The sequence below is a fragment of the Zootoca vivipara genome, chromosome Z1 (assembly GCF_965207765.1).
Source record: "Zootoca vivipara chromosome Z1, rZooViv2.hap1.1, whole genome shotgun sequence".
Taxonomy (NCBI): Eukaryota; Metazoa; Chordata; class Lepidosauria; order Squamata; family Lacertidae; genus Zootoca; species Zootoca vivipara.
Genome location: NC_142583.1, coordinates 39,682,285 through 39,702,276, shown reverse-complemented (window position 1 = coordinate 39,702,276; position 19,992 = coordinate 39,682,285). Strand labels below are relative to the sequence as shown.

The window sequence follows — 19,992 nt, the reverse complement described above, 5'->3', positions numbered from 1 at the left end:
TTACACAGCTGATGTGGTTTGAGTTGTCATGAGTGCTCACTGTGGAGCAAGCAAGAAAAAAGCAGATGGCATGACTACAGTGTTCATTGCCACTACTAGCAGTGTGGTCATGTGAGGCAAACCTAATTTTCCATACACTCAGTTTAATGCCTTATCCCTGTGGTATGGAACACCACCCACCAGATCATAACACTTGTTACCTGGTGTACTGCTTTTCACAGTCCATCCTGCTGATTCTTCTGAAGTCCCTTCCCTGATTTTTCTTCATTTTCCTTTTCTCTTTCTAGTCTGCAATTCCCACATCTTTCTCTCCCAAAATACAAGTGCATCAACCATTCCTGAGAATAGGCATATTCCACATGCAGCTACCACTAAAATATTTGGGGGATTTAAATAATATCATTGATGACACAGGGGTTTGATATAGCTCTGATTACACAACCCCTAATGAGGAAAGAGATGGCATGGGTGACCATCACCATTTAATAGTCTGGGAAGTGGAGGCAGGGGCGTTGCAACGGGGGGGCAGGCTGCCCCTAGCTCCACTCTGTGGGGGGCAGCGAACTCTGTGGGGGGCAGCGCCCCTGCACCTCCGCTGCCGCCGCCGAGGCCGCAGCCATTGTGGAGAGGCCCCGGTGTTGCTGGCTGCCACTCTGTTGAGTGGCATGCAAGCAGCCAACGGAGCCCCTCGCCCCTCCCCTCCCAGGATCCGCCATGGGGGCGTCCACAGAGCATGTGCATTGCGCCATGCGTCGTGACTGCTGTGCCTCCCTCCTCCCTGCACAGAAAGAAAGCGGCAGCTGCTTACATGCGTGTAAGTGGCTGCCGCTTTCTTTCCGTGCAGGGAGAAGGGACGCACGGAAAGAAAGCAGCAGGGAGAAGGGAGGCACACAGCAGCCCTGTGCGTCTCTTCTCCCTGCATGGAAAGAAAGCAGCAGCCGCTTACACGCGTGTAAGCAGCTGCCACTTTCTTTCCATGCAGGGAGAAGGGAGGAGGGAGCCCCGAAAGCTGCTGCTTTCTTTCCGTGCAGGGAGAAGGGACACATAGGGCTGCTGTGCCTCCCTCTTCCCTTCCCCCTGCATGGAAAGGTTTGTTGCAGGGGTGACTGTAGCGCACATGCGCGCTACAGACGCCCCCCCCCAGCGGGGTGCCTTCGGGTTTGCCGCCCCGGGTGGCCAGGAGGCTAGCTACGCCTCTGAGTGGAGGAGGAAGCCTGTGGCAAATTTCCAGCTGAGGAAGAGCTGAACAGTTCAGAGAGGAATATGGGAAGAGTGAAGGGGAAGAGGTAAAACTGATAGAATATGTGTTAGACAGAATATGAAAAATATGTCACAGATTATTGACTGAAGGTATTTGAGGCCAACACTGGACTAGATGTGTTCAATGCATGGAAGACAGGCAAACTAATATCGGTGTACTGGAAGAAGCAAAGACCACCAGTGTTGAAGAAATGATTCTTCAACATCAACTTCGTTGGACTGGTCATGTTAGGGGGGATGCCTGATGATCGTCTTCCAAAGCAACTACTCTATTCCAAACTTAAAAATGGAAAGTGTAATGCTGGTGGTCAACAAAAGAGGTTTAAAGACTGTCTCAAGGCAAATCTTTTAAAAATGTAGTATAAGCACTGACAACTGGGAGACACTGGCCTGCGAGCACTCCAGTTGAAGAACAGCCTTTACCAAAGGTGTCATGGCCTTTGAAGAAACTCGATCTCAGGACGCAAGGGAGAAATGTGCTAAGAGGAAGGCACACTTGGCAAATCCACACCATGATCAACTCCCACCTGCAAACCAATGTCCCCACTGTGGAAGGATGTGTTGATCCAGAATTGGCCTTACAGACCCATTGTTAAAACCGTGTTTATGGAAGACAATCTTACTCGGCTACGAGTGATCGCCAAAGAAGAAGAAGAAGAACTGACCTCATGGGAATGGCATGTACCTCACTCTGGGTTCCATGGTAGGGCAGGAGGGGGAAAACAAGGCAAAATGAAAGAAAATAAATTAAAAGGGTTAAATTGGTCTCATTGCCCAAAGTTCTATTTGGCTAAAGTGGAATGCAGTTTCCACATCTTGGCCAACCAAACAGATAAAAGTTATTACCACTTTGCAGAAGCCAAAAGAAAAAAAGGCTCCCTATTACTTTACAGAGATGCATGTATGATGACTTAAGCTCATTTGCCTTTGGTCACCCTAGTGCAAAAGTTTTCAAATGGTATTAAAACAGTATTTTGAGAATACATGTATGCAAATGTACATACATTTTACATACATGTATGTAAAATGTAGCAAAAACCCCTCTATGTAACTGAAGGATTCTGGGATATGGTCTATGATGTGTGTTGAATTCATGTGGGCACAGTAAACCTTCACCCCGTAAGTACTGTAAATGCACCCTAGAAAACATCCAGCAATCCCTATGTCTGTGTCACGGTCCAGTCGGCGGGCGGTTGAAGCCCTGGCTGAGGACGTCAGGACCAGAGGCAAGATGGTAGTGTAGAAGCAGGAACAGGTGCAGGGCTGAGGGTCCAGCAGCAGGCAGTCGCAGGGTCAAGGAGCAAGGCAGAGGCGAAGGTCTGGGAGTCAAGGAGCAAGGCGTCGGCAACACAAAGGTCCAAGGGTTGAGGAGCAAGGCGTTGGCAAGGCAAGGGTCCAAGGAGCAAGAGGCCAGATGCAACCAGGCAGGGATAGCGTTGCTGTGGCAAAGAGCTGAAGGGAAATGCTGAGCTTTTATCCTTCCCAGCTCCTGCCACCAGGTGCAGTGAGGTATCAAGTGGCCTCACCTGAGTGACCACTCCTTGCCTCTCCAGCACAAGCTGAGGTCTTCACCTGTGTGGCCACGCCTTGCTTCTCCAGCACAAGCTGAGGCAGGCCCCAGTCCTGCAAAGCACTACAGGCCCCAGAGCCTGACTCCTGCCCATACTCCTGAAAGTCTGCTTTCAGGGCAATTCCCCATTAGTAAACTCATCCCTCAACTTCCTGAATTTCCCAAATGTAAGCTGACAGCAAGCACTATTCTAATTTCAGATCAGATAAAATGATTCAATTAATTCAGAGACACAACAAACCACAGCAATACCACTATCTCCAGAACAAACACTTATTCTCTGAATGATATATTATTTCACTGATAAGAGCCTGTTGTAATTAATACACTATTCCACTAGTACACCGACAACATGCTAGTAGCTTGCATTTACTCTGTAAACTACCGTACAGCACGCAATACAACTTAAGAAAGCTGGTTTAATGGACTTACATATACAGACCATTGTCAGGAGAGATCAATCATGTCAATGTGCAAACATTATATTAATTCATGGGCTATATAATCTTAATGCATCATGCACAGGCATAGCTAAAAAGAAAAATTAAGCTAATCAATCTGGGGCTTGTAAATCAACAGATTTATTTACAAGGTTATATACATTTTCCTGGCAGATCTCCTAACAATGGCCTGCACAGGGTTCTCTTTCTCTAGTGCAACTTTATCCAATCTGATGCCTTCTGTATGTTTCAGACCACAACTCCTATAATCATCAACCAGTATAAGTCAACGTTTAGGAATGCTGAGGTTTGTAGTCTGGGAAAGACTAGTCTAAGAGAAGAAATATGAAAGGGGGGAGGGGAGCTGTGCTGCACTTACGAGGAAAGTGCATAGTTAATTCAATTGTGCCAGAAAACAACATACACAGATCGTACAGAACGCAAAGCTGTCACTCAGATTCAGTGGCTTATCTGAAGACAATTGCTTGCATCTCAAATGCAAATTAGTATCATCCTGAAGTTTCTGTAATGTGTTAGTGCCTTTCTCTCTCTCTCTCTCTCTCTCTCTCTCTCTCTCTCTCTCTCTCACACACACACACACACACACACACACACACACTAGTTTAATTAAGAATTCCCCTTAAAATGCTGTTTTCTTTACCTTTTGCACTGTTGAACTTAGCAGCTTTTCCATTTAATTATAAATGGCTGCTGTATTTGAAGTAAGGGATTTATGCAACTCATCAGTTTGAAAAATGATCTGGAAGAGAGGAAACAAACTGTAGTAAGAAGGGCAGTCTGTGGTTACAGCAGGTCCAGGAGAGATGTGTGATCAGGCTGCTTCACATTACTCAGAATGGATGTGGGTTGCCTGCAGTTTTAATGTTCAGGAACAGCTGTCCTAAATATTGGTACACAGAAGAACAGTATTTTAGTAACACCCAGTAGGGAATTCCACCCTGCTGATTTCAATTAGCTCTCTTTCAAATCTGGAGATACTTACTTTCCATGGGTAAAGTTCCCCAGTGGGGGCAGTGATAGTTGCACTTATTTCAAGAGGTCTGTCAACCAGCTACAAACAATGAATTTCTTATTCAAACTTAGTAAGAGAAGGATACTATATTTTTGCTGGTGCCAATTTTGGATTTGTCAAGTCTTCTAAATCCCACTAATGAAACTAGCTTTTTTGCCCTTCCCTCCATTTTCAACAATCCGGCCAAAGCTTGCTTCCTTTGATTTCATTATGGGTTTTACATTTTGGGTGGTGATGGCACCAAAAACCCACACAATAATAATTGCTTGCGTTCATTTCTCTGCACCACTCATATCAAGAGGGAGAGTTTGAGACTAAGAATGGAAGTTACCCAAGAGTTCTCCTCCCCCAGTCAGTCACTTGCCACAGACATCATCCTAATAACTCAGACAAAAATAAACTAGTTAGAACTTTTATGAGGACATAGCATTAGAAGTGGCTCCAGCTGTCAGTGCTTGTTCAGATGAATGGTTTAGTTCTTTCCCATAATGGGTCACAAGCGCACAAAGATAAACAAGCATCCCTCTTACAAATGAATCACTTGGAGCCAACCCTGATATACTTTCATTAGCAGGCATAAAAAGGTAGCACAACTCACTTGACAGATGTGTTTTAAATTACCATTGTTGACTTTATTGTTGCAACTATTTAACAGACCCAAACAGAAGCATAAATTATCAAACTGACCGCAGATAAGATGTAGGCATAAACATTACAACTGGCTCCATGATTCTAAACACTTGTAATATAATATCATGGTTTGGATAACTTTATAGCCCCATAAGAGTGTTATGATCTCATACAGCCACCAACTGAAAAGATTGTAAAAGACTCGTGAGCCAACAGCTGTTCCACATGCATCCAGCATTTTGCTACATTTTAGTACATTTTTTTAAAATACCACTATGCCAACTTCTTTTTAATTTCCAATATTAAAAAACAGAAAGGACAATATATAAACTATGTATCTTTCAACAAAAGAAAGCATTGTATTATTAATTAAGTAGTTATTTTATAACAATGAGAAATGAATATATGATTGAATTTTATATTGGTAATTGGTATTCCAAATACAGATTGAGAGTTCATTTTTCTATAAATTTACTGGCTTAAGGATTAGAGGAACATCTAGTAAAATATGCTAATTTAATGGAGAGAGAATGCCCCCCGTTTTTTCATTCCCAGTCTTTGGTTTTTTGGAGCTCATTTGGGCTTCCAGTGAAATGCAGTGCATATCCTTGTAACCGTTAATAAATTTACAACTAATTGCCATAAGACTAAAACTTACTTCTACATATGCTTATGCCATAATAAATTTGTTAGGATCTAAGGAATTCTGCTTTTGATGCAATACACTAACACCCCTCTGGAAGTATTAAATTTAGAACTACCTATTAGTTTACTTTTCTTTTGTGTCCCACATATTTTTGCAAAATATGTTTATAAGCAAGATTATTCAGCTTCAGCTAGTTTTTTCCTCCTTTATTTTAGCTATTCAAAATGCAGTCACAGACTTAGTCCCAAATCATTTTGAGACAACAAATGATCAGCGATTCTGCAATTATGTGGGACTTCTATTCAAGAGGCTTGAAACAACCCAACAGAAAGATCTGTGTTCACTTTTAATGTGTGACCATTGATGGTTTCCTGCTTCAACCATAGATGTCATTGTTCCATTCAGTTTGCATGCAAGACTGCAACCTTCATTGCTTTGCTACTATCAGAAAAAACGATGAGCTACAGAAAGAAGACCTAATTTATGGCCAGTTTGCTTTAAGACTGTATTTATTTTGCTGAGCTCATCATTTCATGTGATACTCAATATAGTATAATCTTGTAGTTCTGTTAGATATTGCAGGGCCGTCTTAAGCACCCTGGCGCCGTGGTGTGCCGGATCCCTCCGGCGCCCTCCCGCCCCGTTTCCCAGCGCGGTGGGTGGGCGCCACGCAGCTGCCACAGGTGCTGCTGCGTGGCGGGCGGGCGGGCAGGCGCAGCGCGGTTGCCGTGGGTGCAGCTGCGTGGTGGACTGGCTGGCCAGCGGGTGGGCGCAGCTCGCGGCGCCCTCCTGGCGGGCCGGCACCGTGGTGCCCTGCGCCACCCAGCCTGGCCGTAGGGGCGGCCCTGAGATATTGAAACAGCCATTTATTAATACAGTGGTACCTCTACTTACAAATTTAATGCATTCCAAACACACATTCGTAAGTCAAAAAAATTGTAAGTCGAATCCCATAGGAATGCATTGGGAGAAAAAATCCGTAAGTCGAAGCAACCCTATCTAAAAATTCATAAGTAGAAAAAATCCTATCTAAACCACATCCAAGATGGCGGATGGAGCTCCGTTCATAAGTAGAAACATTCGCAAGTAGAGTTATTCGTAAGTATAACCACTGTATACAAAACTTTTGCTTTTCTACTTCTCCTCTGGAGCAGGAGAAATCAAGCTTGCTCCATTTTTCATGTAACAGCCCTTTAGATATTTGAAGATCGCTATATTTCATCTCAGTCTCCTCTTTTCCAAGCTAAACATACCCAACTCCCTCAACTTTTCCTTATAAGGCTTGGTTTCCAAACCATTGACCATCTTGGTCGCCCTCCTCTGCACACGTTCCACCCAAAAAAGTATGTATCCAGAGCGGCGATAAAGCGCATGTGCGAAGCGCCGATAGAGTGTTTCTGCGCATGAGCAAAGCACGCAGAACACTTCTGCGCATGCACGTGCGGCAAAACCCAAAAGTAAACACTTCCAGGTCTGCCGAGTACTTAACATGAAAAGACGCAACCTGCAGCTAACACAACCCGAGGTATTTTAAATGGTAGTGCCCAGAACTGGACACAGTACTCCAGATGTAGTCTGACCATGGCAGAATAAAGCAATACTATTACGGTACACCCATTGATCTGGACACTAGAACTCTGTTGATGCATTAGCTTTTTCTTCTTCTTCTTCTTTTCTTTCTTTCTTTCTTTCTTTTGTTGTTGGTGTTGCTGCTGCTGCTGCATCACACTATTGACTCATGTTAAAGCTTGTGGTCTACTAAGACCCCGACAGCCTTTTCACATGTGCTACTGGCAAGCCAGGTGTCCCTCGTATTATATTTGTGCCACTGGTTCTTCCTGTCTGAGTGTTGAACCTTACATTTATCCCTATTGAAATTCATACACTACATTCACAACATTTCCCTGATCTGTCAAGCATGTAACTCTATCAAAGAAAGAAATGAGATTCGTCTGGCATGACTTGTTTTTGAAAAACCCTTATTGGGTCTTGGTAATCCAAATATCATTTTCTAAGTGCTCACAGACTGACTGCTTAATTATCTGTTCTAGAACCTTTCCTGGTATGGATGCCAAGCTCATCAGTTGGTAGTTATCTGGTCTACTCTTTTCTTTTTGAAGTTAGGAGGAACATTTCCATGCCTCCAGTCCCCAGGGACCTCTCCTGTTCTCCAAGAATTCTCAAAGACTATACACAGAGGCTTTGCAAGCTCTTTTAGTACCATTGGGTGCAGCAAATCAGGCTCTGGAGATTTAAAGTACAGTGGTACCTTGACAACCGAATTTTTCGACTTACAAGTGGGGCAAATGAATGGCCGCACGCTTACTAATTTCTCGACATCCAAACGGAAACTGCGGCAGTTTTAGATAGGGTTTTTTTTGACTTACGAATTTTTGGATGGGGTTGCTTCGACTTACGAATTTTTGGATGGGGTTGATTCGACTTACGAATTTTTCCGTTTCCAATGCATTCCTATGGGAAATCGCGTTTCCAGTGGCCCTTTTCGACTTACGAATTTTTTTACCTACGAAGGTGCCTTCAGAACAGATTAAATTCATAAGTCGAGGCACCACTGTAGCTAGGTGTTCCCTTACCACTTCTTTTCCTATCTCGGGCTACAGCTTCCTCCTTTCATTGTTTGCTCTGTTATCATCAAGTTAGGCACTGGTTTTTCTTTGGAGTGAAAACAGAGGGGCAAAGTAGGCACTGAACCTATATTATATAGAAGAACAGAGTATGACTGTAGAAACAAGCTGGAAAGCAGTTTATGGGAGTAGAACACACAATATGGCACAGAATTGAGCATCAACACCTTCCTCAATGTGTTGCACTGTCCAAATCCCCTGCTGTGTCAAGAGACACAGAATCATTGGAGACTGGTTTATTAGAGCAAATGGGGGCACTGCCCCGGGAACTAGGGTTGCCAGACTCAACAGAGGACAGGACTTCTGTGCCTTTAATTGCCCTGCTCTCTTTTGAGTCTGGAAACCTTAAAGAGAAACCAGCAGACCCTTTGCTTGGAAATTAAACAAAGGGTCTGCTGGTTTATCTTTAAGGTTTCCAGACTCAAAAGAGAGCAGGGCAACTAAAGGCACAGAAGTCCTGTCCTCTATTGAGTTGCAACCCTACCGGGAACCTGAGCCTGGCTTCTTAGAACCAGTCAGGGGCTGGCTCTGCCTGGTCCTTGGCGCTGGTTTTACCTAATGTTGGTCTCACAGGTTTATGTCAACAGAAGGAATGATCACTTACTGAGATGTTCCATGGCATTCAATAGTAGCTTGTAAATATGAACTACTATGGGTTTTTGGTGGCCTAATATAAATTACCACCCAATTTGCAAGTCCTAGATAACGTTAATGAGAACATAAACTAGGACTCTCATTAAATGAGAACCATAGATTTTAGTGCCTCTTCACAAGAAAAAAAGACTCAAAGGGTTGGATCCACTGGGAAATTCATCACAGCCACCAGTTCTGCTACTTGTAGATGTCCTTGGTCTATAGCCAGGAGAACAATTAATCTTATTTGTAGGCTGATATTCTGAAGTAAAAATTTCAAAAGGTATTGGGCACATTTCCCAAAAGATTACATATATATTGTTTTAAAAATGTCACCATGTTGCTGCTTGTGCACATTTATGAAACTTATGCTGGGCAATATCTTTTCTATAACAGCTAAGTTGACCATTTTGCTTTGAACATTATTACAGTATGATTTAGAGCCTTTTTATTCTGAATGTGGGTAAAATGTGCCATCATTCTTTAAAGAAGATTTTTCTAAAGACTGCGTTCTCTGTAAGTGTGCATGAAGGTCACTTTTTGTGGCAATTCCTAAATCTCTGCTAAAAGTGCGTGCGCGCGCGCACGTACGCACGCACGCACGCACATGAAACAGTTCATTATTCAGAGTTTTTAAGATTTAAGGAAAGAACACAGAAGACAAATAATGACACACCATAACTGCCAATTGCTTCTTTTAAAAAAAGGACATCCTGTTTTTTGTGTGAGATTGTGGTGGCTATTTGGGGTGCTACAATTTCATGCTGTGCTCTTGCATTTTTCAGGGCAAGAGCAAGGCATAGGTCATGGGATTCACCTGGAAGTGCATCCCAGAAGAAGCATCAAACTTTAGATGGAAGGTAGACCTACTCAAGTTTAACATAAAAAGCAACAAGAAGTTTCAAATTACAGTACTGGTTTGATTTTGCTGCTTCTGTATTTGAGTACTGAATGGCAAGCTCCCCAGCATGGTTCAAAATTGGTTCAGCTTATCAGAATTCTTCACTTTGTGTGCCATAAAAACTCATGGTTTTGCTTATTTTTGCTTGAGAAAGCTCAGGAAGACCAAGGCCAGGAGATGACACCCCAGCAGTCCCTGTTCATCCTCCCTCCTAAAATTCATTCAAGCAAGAGGGACAGTAGCAGAGAATGGTTATGGAAGTGCTGTGGGGAGGGGTGCTGCTTTCAGCCACTTGCAGATCTCTGCTGCTTCTGAGCATGTACAGGTTATTGTCCAGGAATCTGCCAAAGGCATTACATGGGAGTGCCAACATTGAAACACTGACTCAGTGTATTATCCAAACCAAGACTCCTGGTTTAGCTTTCTTGGAAAAACCATGAGTTATAACCAAGTTTTGTCCTATGGGGTCAACCCATTTTTACTACTTTCCCAGAGACTTTGTGTATAGGTGGAATTCTCTATACAACACTTAAGAGGCAAGATAAACCAAGGAAGTCAGTTATGTGGATATCAACAATGTTTTTGACACACATTTTAAGTGGAAACAAGAACTATGTATGGATTCTTAATGAATTACACTATTAATTTAATGCAAGTATAAAACTTTTAAAGTGATTCCATTTTAATTATCAACCAATAATCATTCTTTAGGAACAGTTTTACTATGCACATTTCTACCTTGCTTCACATTGATCTTATGCAGAAGTGAGCTTTAAGATTCATATTCTACTGAACATTTTGTTCAGGATGAGTTTTTTGGTTTAAAAAGAGTGAAGAACATTTTTTTTTAAAAAAATCTCTTATCAGATGAAATTGCCAAACAAGTTTGCCATGATGCTGCTGGGTAATTGCATTGTCAAGGACATATCCTTATTTATGATCTTCTTGTATAACCTTTTTCATGATCTGTGTAAGCATTAGAAAACCATGCCATAGGGCATGAAGTCTAAGTACTGTCATTCTCATACAGATCACAGTTTTCATAAATACAGTTGTCTTCCATGATTATAGCTATTGCTAGAGAATGAAAACCTGACTTTCATAGAGGAGATAGTAAATTAGCAGATTCATAGCAGCTCATGACTGATTCATGACAATATCCACATTCTGATAATGAAAACCAGAAACTTTCAAAGCAAACTATGAAATAAGGTGGTTTTCATATAAGACTTGAGTGTTAAAACTTCTAGTTTACAATCCAAGGCTTAACCCAGTGGTAGCCTGCTCAATGTCTCTAGGAGTTGTTGGTTTTAGCTCTCTCCAGTCACAACCAGCATGGCTAATGGTCAATTATGACGGGGGTTGTAGTCCAACACTATCCAAAGGGCTTAGCCATTCTATTCTTAGCCCATTGTGAGATCAGTCTTGCCAATGACTGTAATCATTGTCTATTATTACCCCATCTGTGAAGTGGCTAAGAAAAACTTAACCTACAACACATATTTGCATTCTTTATGCATAAGACTCTTGTAGTAAAAGAATTCGATACACCCTTGTATCATTCTTGTTTTGTTGCCACATAAACTTGGAAGAACCAACCTGTCTTGAACTAGAGACTGTGCTCTTCTCCATACAGATGCCTATACTACCGGTACATTAAGAAAGCAAATCTGTCTTCCTGGATATACAGTACCTGCAGAGGAACTTTTGCTGTTTTATTCATTCTCTGTGGCTGTTTGTTTGTTTGTTTGTTTGTTTGTTTGTTTGTTTTTACCTAAAGAGAAACACTTGTGCCTAAACAACAGGTACCCTTGGGCTTTCAAACCTTCCTTCCTTGTCCACTTGTTCATACCTTGCCTATTCAAGCCCAGCTCATATATGCATTTGCTATTTCCCAACCTCCTCCAGCTCTCGTGGGGTGCTACAGATCACATTGATACTGTCAAGACATTCCTGCTATGCCTTTAATCAACTCCTCTCAACTGTTGCAGCCCAGTTGTATTCAAAAGCCCATCTTATTAATCCCCAATGCTGTTTAATATAGATTAAGTCACTGGGCATGGTAACTCGGAGATTTGGGGCCAGCTTTTATGTATGGATCAGAAGAAGCTTGGACTATTTTGAACTGGTGCCTATATGCAGTGGTGGGCTGGATAGGGGGCTGCAAACCGAGAACGAATCCTGCTAATATGGAGACTTTATGGATGGGCAGTTGCCAGGTGGGGGAGTTGGGGAGTTCACCAGTTCTGGACAGGGCTGTACTCCCTTGGGAGTGCTCCTACATCCATCTTTGTCACTAGAGGCTCAGGGAACATCAATGACAAGGAAGGCCTATTATCAGCTTAAACTAACTCTGCCGTTTCCAGGACAACGTAGCTTGGACACTGTGATTCATGCACTGGCAACCTCACAATTGGACTACTGTAATGAGCTCCAGGTGAGGCTTCCCTTGAGATTGGTCAGGAAGTGGCAGCTGTTGCAGAATGCTATAGCCAGGTTGTTAAGTGGAGCACCTTGACGGGTACAAATTAAAATTGTGCTGAGGGAACTGCACTGACTGTTGATCAGCTACTGAGCCACATTCATGGTCTTGTAACATACAAAGCCCTGAACAACTTGGGACCAGGTTACATGAAAGCCCTTCTATCCCAGTATAGACCTGCAAGATCACTTAGATCGTATGAGGAAAATTTACTCATGGCATTGCACTCTACAGAATGTCATAGGCCAGAAGTCCCAAACAGGCTTTTCCTACTACTGCCCCTCAAGTATGGAATGCCCTTCCCTCTGCCATATATGAAGTAGCAACCATCAGTTGCTTCATATGCTTTGTAAAGGCATTTCTATATATATATATATATATGTGTGTCCAGGCTTTTTAGAGTGTTGGACTAGGGCCTGGGGGACCAGGGTTCAAATCCCCACTCAGCCATGAAACTCACTGGGTGACATTGGGCCAATCACCATCTCTTAGCCGAACCTTCCTCACAGGATTATTGTGAGGATGAAATGGGCAGGAGCAGAACCATGTACATAACCTTGAGCTCCTTGGGGAGGAAAGGTGATATATAAATGTAATAAATAAATAAAAATCAGGCCCTGTTTTTATCTGTATGAATTCCTGCTTTTTCTTCCTTTTGTGTGCTTTTATATTAATGATTTTAAGTTATAATTTTCTTTTAATGATCTTCTACTGTTTTATGTTGTTGATTGCTTACAAGTTTTTTCAAATATTGTTTATAATTTTTTTAAAAAATAAATAAATACGAGGCAGCATTTCTCTCTAACACCAGCTGCTTAATGCAGACAGGAGCAAGGCCTTCACCTTTCTGCCCTGCTTGGGAACTTCCAAAGGCATTTGGCTTGAAGATGATGCTGGGCTAGATTCTAATGAACTACAAGACAGAAATGCGGTCTGAGCCCTAAGCAGCAAGTTACTCCTTTGACCCAGCAGCTGGAGCTGTAACATCCACGTTGCAGAAAAAGGAAACTATTTTATTTGTTTTACAAAACTGATACACCATTGGACTGTAGTAAAACCTCTAAGCCATTTTAAGAAATGCTAAAACTATCAATGTATCATTTATCACCTATAAATTAGCAAGAAACACAGATGACTAGAAAAGACTATAGGTCGATTCTAGTCTCAAAGTATCAATCCCCCAAATAATTTCCCCTTCAATTACTATTGCATGTGGAGACCTTTTAACCAGCCCTAGGAATAAATTCAGACAGGACTCAAATTTTGGTTTGGTTTTTGGCAGAATTTAGGCCACAGCTTTATTGATTACAAATCAAGTGAGTGGTTGCATAGGCTCTGGTTCGACTAGCTACCTGCAGCCCTGAAGGCAGTGCTGACTCTGGGCACCAGCCATAAGTCAGCCTTGGGAGAACACCTGGGACAGAGGCGAGCAGGGGTGTCTGCCGTGCCTCCAGCCAAATGAGTCCTGAACTCAGGCTTATGGCACAACCCCACATGGGGAAGACCAACCATGAGTCCTTGGATTCCTTCTTAAAGAATACCCAACGCATAAGGGTGGCTAGGCATCCTGCCACCCCTATCCACCTGAACCAGAGCCTATCTACAACCTTACAAGTTGTGACGATTTGCTACACGGCAGGCAAAACCCAAGTGGAACCAGCCAATCCACCAAGTGGGGGAAATTCCTGCCATGCCCCTGTCCCAATGACAGGCAACACACGACGGCATAGCAAGGTCAAGCGCAAGCCCTAAATATAGGGAGAGGTGGGTGGGTGTTCCGATGCACTGAAGCCCGAAAGAGGACGCTAAGGGCCATGTGCAGCACTTTAGTGGTCCCTCAATCGCTCTGACTAGCATCCCATTAGTCCAATTGCACCCAAGATCAAGGGACCACCAATAGGGTATTGTGGCCACTCCAATGTTCCCACCCACAACACAGGCCTGATTGCCAGGTCCCACTGCAACATGTGCACTCTGTTTAGGGAGAACCCGATTTCTCTCCCAGTTTCTCCAAATTCCTTTCCAGTTCAATTATTCTCCCTTCCTTCGCCATACTTTTAAAAACCCATCTTTTTATCTCACCCAAGCAAGCTTGGTTTTTCCTGAGCACAGCCTGGGCCTCCCACTCCACCACCCACTGCCTAAAAACATTAAAGAGGAGGGGCTCAAGATAGCAAATAAGCCATGGAACTTAAAATGGGGAGCTCGTCTAATTAGCAGCAACCTGAGCCACATCTTAACAGCTATACTGACATCACTGTGGCACTCCAGAGGCGCACTGTGAGGAAACCCAGTGTAGTCTTCTTCACAGACTTTGCATACACTCCAACATTTTTCCAATGAAAAGAGGGACATCCTAGTGCTTGGTTAGTTTTCTTTCAACTGAGATTAGCAACCACGAAATACAATCAATTAAATCTGAAGTCACTGTAGTAAGGTGGAGTCACATAAGGGAAGTGAAAGAATGGAAGTAATAAGCATGGATATGTTTTGAGTGGGGTAATACCGTATATGCTCACTGGAAGGACAGATTCTGAAGCTGAGGCTCCAATACTTTGGCCACCTCATGAGAAGAGAAGATTCCCTGGAAAAGACCCTGATGCTGGGAAAGATTGAGGGCACAAGGAGAAGGGGACGACAGAGGACGAGATGGTTGGACAGTGTTCTCAAAGCCACTAACATGAGTTAGACCAAGCTGTGGGAGGCAGTGGAAGACAGGAGTGCCTGGCATGCTCTGGTCCATGGGGTCACGAAGAGTCGGACACGACTAAATGACTAAACAACAATACCGTATATAAGAAGCTGCCTTATACCAAGTCAGGCATATTGTTCACAACCCAGTATTGTCTTGCAATGGCTCTCTAAGATTTATCCTGGAACCCTATCCTTTTTTCACTGAACTTGTGAGCCACATATACTGAGTGAGGTGCCCTACACGACCCCAGAAAAAGAAAAGTAGGTCCCATTTAGCATGTTGAAGATAAAAGGGAGCCCAAGGAAAAACCTGAAGGCTATTGTGATACAGAACACAAAATTATACACAGAGGCGTCGTGGCAGGAAAAAGTATTGCTCTTGAGCACTTTCAGTTGTTTAATTTCTATTGATAAAGTGTCTGACATATAGTGCAGAGTGTCACTTTAATTTCAGAGATGATTCAGTAGTAATTAAATTTAACAATGGAAAGGGACTATGTTCCAAGAAGACGGATACAGTTCTGCTAAATCTCCATCAGGCATAATCTCATCTACTTAAGTAGAATAACACGGAGGCTTGCAAAAAAAAAAAGTATTATATTTCCAGTAGTTCAGAACATTTCTCTGCATGTTTCTCTTCAATAACATAAAGGAGGGTCTGTTTTAAAACAGCAGTTTGTTAGCTAACTCATTTAAAACAGGCCTTTGCTGTTTTAATATAGGTTTACACAAACTTTATACTGAGCTGCAAATTGTTCTGTTGTGCCTCATTTAACAGGAATATTTTATGTTGTTATTTCTATTAGGTAGGCTCCAGCTAAGGTTCTCAGCCACACTTCCACTTGTCCCATGCCTAGAATACAAAGGTCAGAGGAGTTTTCCACTTCTCCTTTGCTTTCTAGGTACAGGTCTGAGTGGTTTTACTTTTGCTTTGCAGCTTTCTCCTGGGAAACACGCTCTTTACTGCTGAAAACACAATTGCTGTTTGGTCCAATTCAGGGGTAAACCCTGGTTCTACTGGGGGAAAGCAGTGGGGCAAATGGAGGTTTGGATGAGCCCTAAGTCATATTCAGAGTAGACCCACTGAAGGCAATGGATTTTAGCCTGTCCATCCATTGATTTCATTGAAACTACTCTAAGCATGACTTAGTTGAATGTCATCTATTGATTTTTGTTGTTTGAAGTACTGGACTCTGTATTTTTAAAAATATTGTATGATGCTTGTTAGCCTGTCTAAGCTACCTAGATAATTATATTCATGAGTGGCTATATAAATTTAATGTTGATAGCTTACCTCTTCACAGCAGTGAGTTAAAACTCAATTTCCTTATATTTTGGATTGTGGTTCTACCCCCTACTCCTGCCGTCCTGCTTAGCCACCTTTCCATATGACTACTTTAAAAATATTTAGAGCTTATCTATTTTTAGATCATTCTATGTGGGAATATTTCAGGGAGGCTGTAAGGAACTTCCAAACTTTGGTTAGCTACAAAAATTGGATCGCAACATAGGCATCTATTGTCAAAACAGTATTTTCCTGAAATATACACAAACAGAATCCTATTCTGTTCGCAGATACAGCTCTTTGAAAAGTTGTATTCTGATGCTCTGAAACTATTCAAACTAGATTTGCTTTATTTGTTTGATGGGTCTAATCATTTAATAGAAGCAATAAGCTTATAAATAAGCTTGTAAACCACTCAGATTTCCTCCCCCCCAAAAAGTAGAGCAGCTTAAAATTCAGAAATAAAACAAATAAAACTCAAAAACTTTGTACAAGTTGCCTTATACAGAGTCAGACCCATGACCAACTGTCTCAGTGTTGTCTAAATTTCCCCTAGAATCTCTCAGGGGTTCAGACAACAGTCTTTGCAAGCATTACATGGAGATGCTGGGGGTTGAAGCTGGGATCATCTGCCTGGGCTCTACTACTGAGCTATGGTCCATCCAAAAACAGCAGGTTCAACTATTTCCCATGTATGTGCTCATATTTACAGTGAAGAAACTTATTCCAGAGCTCAGTATGTTTCAGGGAACTGCCAAGGAACGCCTTTGAATGGGGGGTGGGGAGGAGGAGAGTCAGAAGGGGAAGAGTCAGAAGGGGACGATCAGGAAATGATGGAAGAGGGAGAGGGGGAGAGAGCAGGAGGGAGCCAGGAGGTGTTAAGGTTCTCTGATGCTGAAGCAGACCACCAAGCACCACACCGGGAGCTCAGGGACAGACGGAGAGCCTTCGGCCCAGGAAAGGCGAGGGTTAAAGAGGAAGGATCAGAGATGTCCCATGAGGCTTCCCCGTCTCTTATGTTGGAGAGAAGCAGGAGGAAGCCACTCCCCGAATCTGAACTGGAGGATCCGGACGCATAAGATGTATTGTGCTGTTGCACATATGTAAAATAAAGAACTGTAAATATCTCTCTGAGTGAGCAGAGGGTGCTTATTGCGAAGAGCATACACAAACCATCACAGTACGTTAACCTGGAAGCAGCCTTCAGGAAAGCATCAGAGGTGAACTGAAAGAGAAAAGGGCCTATTAAAGAAGATTTCACATGGGTTCAGTGGGGGTTCATATTTGAGCAGTGAGGCAATGGGGCACACTCCCACAAGGAATGTTTGGGTTAGGACAAGCATATTTTATTGTGCAGGTTTGACATGTAGATTCAAATTGTAAAACAGGCGTGGGGAGGAGTGTGCCTTCCATACATTGATGATTTACAACTGGGCTACAACTCCCATCACCCCTGACCTAGAATACTTAATAAACTGGAATATTGACCACATCACTGCTCTATCAGATCTTTCAGCAGTTACAGAAGTCCTATACATGTGACGCAGTCAATTGCTTCTTTCAGTTTCTGCAAAAGTACTTCTTAGTCTTGATTGCTTTGAGACGTCATAAAGCCAAACACCATCTGTTACACAACTAGCTGCTCAGATACAAGTCTTCATTTAGCTCACACTAAAGGAAGTTTGCAATCTACTTTCAGTTGCATCTGTTTTTCCAAAGAAATTTGTGTTATGTTTGTTATAAATTGAAGAAACATTTGGATAAAATTACAATTAGCTCTGACTAACTTGTTGACTCCAGTACAGTAATTATCTGGCTTGGTTATATTGCAATGAAAAAGATTCAGGTTGAAAGGTCAAAAAACAACAATGTGTGCCTTTCATGTTCCACTGCATCATTGTTTTCATGGCTCTGATTTAAAAGAAAATGAAATTCCAGGCATGAAGTGCAGGCACTTCAGAATAATGCCTTGCCACATGGAGCTGTTTCTATGCTACTGTTTGAACATAATAACTGAGTCTAACTATGCATCCACACAGGGCTGGCCCTACGGCCAGGCTGGGTGGCGCAGAGCGCCATGGCGCCAGCCCGCCCACCGTTCCGCCGCGCAGCTTTGTCCGTCCGCCTGCTGCGCAGCAGCGCCTGTGGCAGCCGCGCTGCGCCCGCCAGCCCGCCGCGCTGGCAAACGGGGTGGGGGGTGCCGGAGGGATCCATCGCACCAGGGCGCCAAAGGTGCTTAAGACAGCCCTGCATCCACATTCAAGCTTGAAAATTAAATGGTTAGGTTAAAGTTAGATTACGGAAATGCACTGTATGCTGGTCTGCCTCTAAAGGCAGTTTCGAAAATGCAGCTACTGCAGAAGGCAGTCGACAGACCACTGAAAGAGACTCAGAAGACCTTTGAATCTGGCTCTACTACACATGCACCAGCTGTCAATTTGTTCCCAAGACCAATTCAAAGTGCTGTAGAGCTTTGCCTGGCTTGAGACCCCAAAACTTCATAACCACCTGAGATCAAACACCTGAGGTCCTTCTTTGTGAACTCTCTCTGAGCCATGTTCAGAGGATAGCAACAAGAGAACTGGTCTTTTCTGTGGTAGCCCCCCTCCCCCATTGTGGCATGCTTTCCCTAGGGAAGCTCATCTGCCACAGACACAGATTTTGACCATTTTTCTAGCATCAGGTCAATGTGGTTTTTTTTATATTCTCCCAGACTTTTGGACAGCACTGATGGGCAGTCTTTATGTGGTAGTTGGTGTTCAGCCTGTGTACAGGTGGATAGCTTGTGTTGCTTAGGTTACTCCACCAACCCCCCCCCCCTTTGAACAAAAACTTTTAGTATTTTATATTTCCAGCATTTATTTTTTATCAGTGTAAATAACTTCAGGGTGCTTCATGGAGCTGTGAAGTAATATATAAATACAATAAGCCATACAAATTAGTTTCTCCTTCAACTAGCATGATATTCTAATAGCTATACAGTATATGCATTACAATACTCACTAAAGAAAATGTAGCCTCCAGGATGTGCTTGGAATAATGCACAATTAAACAATAAACCTTTGCCAAAAGAAAGCTGTGAAACATAACAGTATAACTGGTTCTTTTTCAAGAAGAAGAAGAAGAAGAAGAAGAAGAAGAAGAAGAAGAAGAAGAAGAAGAAGAAGAAACCTTTGCAAGCAAGCTAAAATGTATTCAGCAGAAGTGGTTGAAAACCAGCCTCTCTCACTGGTGCCAGGTCTTTTTACATTTTTCAGTCATGTATTATTTCCTTAAGCAACAAAAGGATAGGAGTTGTTCATTTGTTAGGTGGGATCAAGGGAACCCTTGGGTTTAAGAAATACTACATTTTAACACTGCAAAAAGCCCAATATATTATCCTTGGAGAAATGCAGCACTTTACCCAGCAAGCACAGCACTGCTGCCTGTTATTCTATAGAAAGTGGTTGTCCAAGTGTCATGGAGTTCTTATTTGATGGTGCCCTGTGATTTCACCCTTCGCTCTGTGCACTTTTGTGAACTTTAAAAACGTTATTTACTTATTTTGATTTTACATCAATCAATAACAATGATAAAGCCGCCTATTAATTCCCAGCGGACAATAGTTAAAGGGAACTATCCCTCATTAAATTTTAACCTAATTTTAACTTAAAATAGGATTATGAAACTATTATTCAAAGATGATAATACTATCTATTTTATGTATTATTTTATGTATTTTATGTATTATTGGTTTTCTTTTTCTTTTTTTGCTGGTCTATGACCGTAATAAA

General features: G+C 42.5%; 1 protein-coding gene across 12 annotated transcripts in view; it reads right to left on the bottom strand.

Moving 5' to 3' along the window:
* The window catches only part of INPP4B (inositol polyphosphate-4-phosphatase type II B), a 267,679-nt gene that overhangs the window by 153,392 nt on the left and 94,295 nt on the right, over positions 1–19,992 (bottom strand). For 3 of the 12 annotated variants that reach the window (XM_088660296.1, XM_088660295.1, XM_088660298.1), the window contains one exon: positions 3,932–4,030. The exons of the other annotated variants lie outside the window; for them this stretch is intronic. In XM_088660296.1, the coding sequence (XP_088516422.1) occupies positions 3,932–3,964 (33 nt within the window). In that variant the 5' untranslated portion in view covers positions 3,965–4,030. The remainder of the gene's footprint in view (positions 1–3,931; positions 4,031–19,992) is intronic. 12 annotated transcript variants of the gene reach the window in all.